Here is a 5968-nt window from a genome sequence, read left to right as displayed (position 1 = left end):
GCCGGGTCGCCGGGTCGCCGGGTCGCCGGGTCGCCGGGTCGCCGGGTCGCCGGCCGTCCCCTATTGGTAATAGAGCTCCAGGTTCATTCCGTCGTGGATTTCATAGTCCCCCAGCGTCACGTGGTCCTTGAACACCGTGTACCACTTCTTCAGGACGATCTTGTGCCAGCGGGTGCCCGTCTGAGCCGCAATCAGCTTCTTCAAGTCCCCGATGGAGTCGTCGGGGTTGCACTTCACACGGACCTTCTTGCCCAGCCGGTCGTTGCACACAACCTCGATCATGGCTCCCTGACGCCCTGGGCCACCAGCAGCAGCTGCAGCGTGGGCCTCAGTGCGCATGTGCTCTCGCAGGCCGCGGGCTGCCTTTTATGGGCACCGGAAACCGTAAACCGTAAACCGGAAGCCCGCAACCGGAAGCCGCTCTATTAACTTGTGCAAGTTGAACCTGTGAACGCCCCTCCCCCACCCACTTCAAAGTGATGGCACCAAGTATCTGGAGCTACCAAGATACTTGAGAATTGTGGTGTTAGAGCATGCAGATGCTCCTAGAGACCGACCCACCCTCCTAGAGTCTACACTTCAAAACCAGCTATTCCCTTCCAAACTTTTTCCTTTCCCTGAACAACGAGGGATGGGACCAGGTGTCCCGCTCTCCCCTCCAGCCCTCACCATCCAGGCTGTGTGCTTTCCCAGTCTGACAAGATCTGACTTGGAGCCAATGGGTCAGAAAGCTAAGACAGCAGGGGTCTCCAGCACCTGGCATAGGGTGGAGGCCTTTCCCTAAACTATGAAACTATGAATTCTTTTAAATGGTTTTCCTAAGGCTGCTTCTGGTGACTGTAGACTGCATCCTTTCTCTGCCCATTACTGACTTTTTTTTTTAAATTTCCAAGAGTTCATTTGGCTTCCTTTCTTTGGGTTAGGATGATGCCTTACATATACCAATCCAGGGCTGGTAAGACTGGGGGAATGGGGGGTGGGGAGTGATTGATAAATCTTATAAGGAAAGATCTTCCATGTCCCCTGTATGACTCTAAACATTGGGCTATAAGCCAGAGTGTGGTTATTTATGTTGACCTGAGAATTTAGCCAGTTCTCAGGAAAGATGTGCTCTGGGAACCTGGCCAGTTCATCAGAGCATATCAAGTTAATTAATATTCTAAGATGTTTTGCTTACTCCAGGAACTTGGCCAGTTCCTACTAGAATCATGGACACCTCTAGCACTGGGCCTTCTTTGTTAGAGGCCCTATTTAAATCCTAATTCGGAAAGCCACTTTTGGATTCTCATCTATGGAGAGGACGCTCTGCCTGGGACTTTCCCAATCGGGACCCTGAAAGCTGTACCCAGGTAATCCCCAGCTTGGACTTCAGGTGTTGGTGCTTCCCTGAATTGGTGATGTTTTCTTGTATTATTGCTTTATCCTTTGTGTTCTTAGCCTAACTATAGTTATATTGCTGATTGTATGTTGCTGTAAATCTAGCTTTTCTACACTTCTGTTAGCATCTTAAATAAAGGTACCTTCACTTCTTTCTCTAGGAGTAGGAGCTAATCTGAACCATGTTTTTCTTCCTTAATCACACAGAGGGATCCCATCTGCTCCATTCATCCTCTTCACATTGTTGGGCTCAGTAAGCAAAGAAATAAACCCACTGAAGCCTCTTCTACCTCCTCCAGTCTGGATCACCCTGCTAAATAGTCAAAGGCAGGATGGCCTGCCCTCTTCTATTCCCTCCTTAGCCCCCCCCCCCCCCCCCCATGACTTGGTTATTTTAAATCTTTAGGTGTTGGTTTGGCCTTGGCCTTGGCCTATGGCCTGTGCAGTGGAGGTTGGCCCCAAAGAACCTATCGGGGGAAATATGTAAATCCCCTTTTCTACAGGCACTATCTCCACCTGTGGTAAGTGGGAAAAAAAAAAACTCAGGGACCAAAATACACAATCTCAATCATAAGTAGCTAAGGAGTGAGTGTAGGAGAGGGGTGGGGAACCGGCCACCTCAAGGCCACATGTGGCCTTCTAGGTCCTTGGGTTTGGTCTTTTGACTCAGTCCAAATTTACAAGACAAATCTTTTTATTAAGGGGATTTGTTCTGTGAAGTTTAGATTTAGTCAAAGGACTGCACTTGAGGAGCTAGAGGGCCACATGTGGCTTTGAGGCCCCAGGTTCCCCACCCCTGGTTTAGGCACTAGCTAGAGGAAAAGAAGGATTGTATCCTTTACTCCAACTAGAATTCCTCCCAGCATGTAGCTGGAGTTTAAGAGGAAATAGAGTTAGAACTTGGAAGTGCTACTGTGATTGGATGAACAACTCTTAAAATGAGAGTTGTTCCCAAAGTGGAATGGGCTACCTCTGAAGATTGGGGAAAAGGACCATTCTCATTGGAGGACTTTGAGGGGAGGCAGAATCAATTACCTTTAGCTGGGATCTTTAAAACGGAATGGTGCTTCAGTTATGGGTGGGATTTCAATTCAGAAATTCAGATTCTAGTTTCCCCCTAGTAAGCTCTGGAGGGACTTAAGCTTCTAGGCCAGGCTTTGATTAGGTGAGAATACAATATCATTGATTAGATCATGGGCTGGGCCGGGCTGGGCTGGGGTGGAAGGGATGAGCCCACCTGGTATAGTAGAATGAGCAGTACTTCTGGCCCTCTAATTCCAAAGACCTCCTTCAAATCCCATCTCTGACACCTACTACCGGTGGGACTTTGGGCAAATCACCTAACCTCCCTGAGCCTCAGTTTCTTCATTTGCAAAGATAGCTTATATCCCCCCCATGAGGGACTCAGGAGTCCAAGTGCTAACTGCAAGTCTGAATTCCTTTGCCTTAAAATTGAAGTTTTGTGGCCTGTGCAGTGGAGGTTGGCCCCAGAGAACCTATTGGGGGAAATATGTAAACCTCGTTTTCTACAGGCACTATCTCCACCTGTGGTAAGTGGAGAAAAAACTCTGGGACCAAGATATACAATCTCAAACATAAGTAGCTAAGGACTGAGTGTAAGACAGGGGCAGGGAATATGCAGCCTTGAGGCCACATGTGGCCTATATCCAGGGCTTCTGAAATCTGGGAGTAAGTACCCTGTAAGATCTTCCAGCACCTTGGGTCTTGTGACCTGGAAGACTCTCTCATTGTAGCAAGGGCCTTCCTATCCTTTTATTTAGGGTATGGTTAATTTCATATGGTGTGCAAATGAAATAATATATTTTTGGGGTTACCTAATGTATCCCATCTTAATGGGTTCAAGCACAGGAATTAAAGGGTCTAAGGTTGTAGTTTGAGGGTTTTTTTTTGTTTTGTTTTGTTTTGTTTTCGCTTAGGCAGTTGGGGTTAAGTGACTTGCCCAGGGTCACACAGCTACAGTTATGTGTCTGAGGCTGGATTTGAACTCAGGTCGTCCTGACTCCAAGGCCAAAGCTCTATCCACTGTGCCACCTAGCTGCCCCCTGTAGTTTGGGTTCTTACACACTTCTTACCAGGCAAATTCAATTCAGTCCAATTGAATAAGCATCTATTAATCACCTACGTACAAAGCACTATGGATAATTGGATCATGGATTTCAACTACTGATTCTTTGGTGCAAGTGAGTTAATTTCATCTGTATCAGCCTAATAAATCTTATAGGCTTATAATATCTGGTAAGAATTCCTTATGCTAGTAAGCAATTGACAATTGATCATTAGTTACTTAACTATATAATGATAATCATAATGATAATATAAAAATGATAATCACAGGATTGCTTATTACTGGAGAAATAATTGTCAGAAGGTCTAGTACAGAGAAACCTCCATTTTAGAGATTTCCTTTGACAACTGTATGCCAGAGGTTCTTTTCTTAACTGTTTATGTGCCATGGACACCCTTGGCATTCTGAAGAAACCTGTGGACCCCTTCCCATAATGATGCTTTTAAACAAATAAAATATACGATTATGAAGGAAACCAATTATATTTGAATACAGTTGTCAAAATAGTAAACAAATTCACAGATACAGTAATTGTGGCCTCTGCACAAACAGAAGTTAAAATAAACACTATCATTTTACTAATAATAAAAAAAAAGAATAGGCAGGGAAGTTAGAGGATATTTAGTCCCACTCCTTCATTCTACAGATGGGGAAGCTGCCCAATTAACTTTATTCTCTTCTATAGGCAGGGTGGCATAATGCAAAGAAAGGGCTTTGGAGCCAGGAGGATCAAGGTTTAAGTCCCATTTCTTCTCTATACCAGCATGTAGTAATACCTTATAAATTCTTGTGAACTGATTGCTCAGTGACCTAAACAACTCTCTAAGACTATAATTTGCAGAGAAGATGCTGACCTGCATTGGTAGAGGGAACTTCCTTGCCATGAAGTTCTCTATATTAGTGAAATCACAGGTTCAGTCTCTATTCTTACTCTATGACTGTCATTTTATTTGTGTGTCTTATCACAATACTTGGCACTCAGAATGTATTTTATATATATATATATTTAAGATGAAAAAATTTAGGTGGCTTATACGAGTTGTGTTCAAGTGCTGGAAAGTTTGCAGTGGAGAAGAAGGGTTAGTTTTGTGTTTGCCACCTTCTGCATGAGGCAAATGTCTCTCCAGCTGCTAATGCTTCACCCTCTAAGATTACTTTCCATTTACTCTTGTATGCATTTTGTATGGGACTATTTATACATGTTGCCTGCCCTAATAGAATGTAAACTCTACAGTCAGGGGTCATTTTTGCCTTTTTTAAAATATAATTTATGGAAATTGAGGGGATGCCCATCAATTGGGGAATGACTGAACAAGTTGTGGCATATGAATGTAATGGAATACTATTGTACTATAAGAAATGATGAGCAGGTGGACTTCAGAAAAACATGGAAAGACTTGTATGGACTGATGCTGAGTGAAGTGAGCAGGACCAGGACAATGTTGTACACAGTAACAGCCAGGTTATGCAATGACCAACTTTGATAGACTTAGCCCTTCTCAGACATGCAAGGATCTAAGACATCTCCAAAAGTCATGATGGAAAATGCTATCCACATCCAGAGAAAGAACTATGAAGTTTGAAAGCAGATCAAAGCATACTATTTGCTCTTTTTTCTTCTTGTTTTGTTTTGTTTCCTCTTTCTTGTGGTTTTTCCTATGGGTTCTAATTCTTCCTTACAACATGACTAATGTGAAAATATGTTTAATAGGAATGTATATGTAGAGCTCATATCAGATTGCACACCATCTTGGAGAGGGAGGGGGAAGGGAGGGAGAGAAAAATTTAAAACAAAAAACCTATGGAAGTGATTGCTGAAAACTAAAAAAAAAATAGTAGACAGAGTAGACATAAGACACATGAACTGGTTTTTTTAAGTTACATTTTATTTTCAGTTATGAATCTTTCTCATCTCCACTTCCTTCCTCTGAAAACTAAAAAAAAAAAAGTAGACAAAGTAGACATAAGACACATGAACTGTTTTTTTTTTTAAATTACATTTTATTTTCAGTTATGAATCTTTCTCATCTCCACTTCCTTCCTCAGGAGAAACCAAGGAAAACAAAACCATATTACAAACGTGTAAAGTCAAGCAAAAGAAATTACTGCACTGGTCACGTTAAAAAGAACTATGCTTCTATCTGCACACTGAGTCCATCACTTCCCTTTTTGGAGGTGAGTAGCATTGTTTTATCCTGTGTCCTCTGGCACTGTAGTCAGTTGATGGTATCAATCAAAGTTCCTAAGTCTTGCAGAGTTGCTTGTCTTCATAATACTGCGTGCTATTGTATCAATTGTTCTTCTGGTGCTGCTCACTTCACCTTGCAGCAGTCCATACAAGTCTTGCCCAGTTTCTCTGCATCCATCCATAACGCACTTGCACCGCCTGTCTGTAGTTCAGGGCCGCTGGAAACCCGACGGAAGCTGCTCTATTAACTTTCTTCTTTTTAAAGCCGGGTCGCCGGGTCGCCGGGTCGCCGGGTCGCCGGGTCGCCGGGTCGCCGG

General features: G+C 43.4%; 1 protein-coding gene across 1 annotated transcript; it reads right to left on the bottom strand.

Moving 5' to 3' along the window:
• Positions 1-60: 60 nt before the first annotated feature.
• On the bottom strand, positions 61-864 carry LOC114039261 (ubiquitin-like protein 5). Its single transcript, XM_027856942.1, has one exon. It carries the CDS (start codon positions 337-339, stop codon positions 61-63), a length of 279 nt encoding a protein of 92 aa, XP_027712743.1. The 5' UTR covers positions 340-864.
• Between the last annotated feature and the right edge of the window lie 5104 nt (positions 865-5968).

This window comes from Vombatus ursinus, unplaced genomic scaffold (assembly GCF_900497805.2).
Source record: "Vombatus ursinus unplaced genomic scaffold, bare-nosed wombat genome assembly UNPS02011733.1, whole genome shotgun sequence".
Classification (NCBI taxonomy): Eukaryota; Metazoa; Chordata; class Mammalia; order Diprotodontia; family Vombatidae; genus Vombatus; species Vombatus ursinus.
This window is presented reverse-complemented; position numbering and strand designations above follow the sequence as displayed.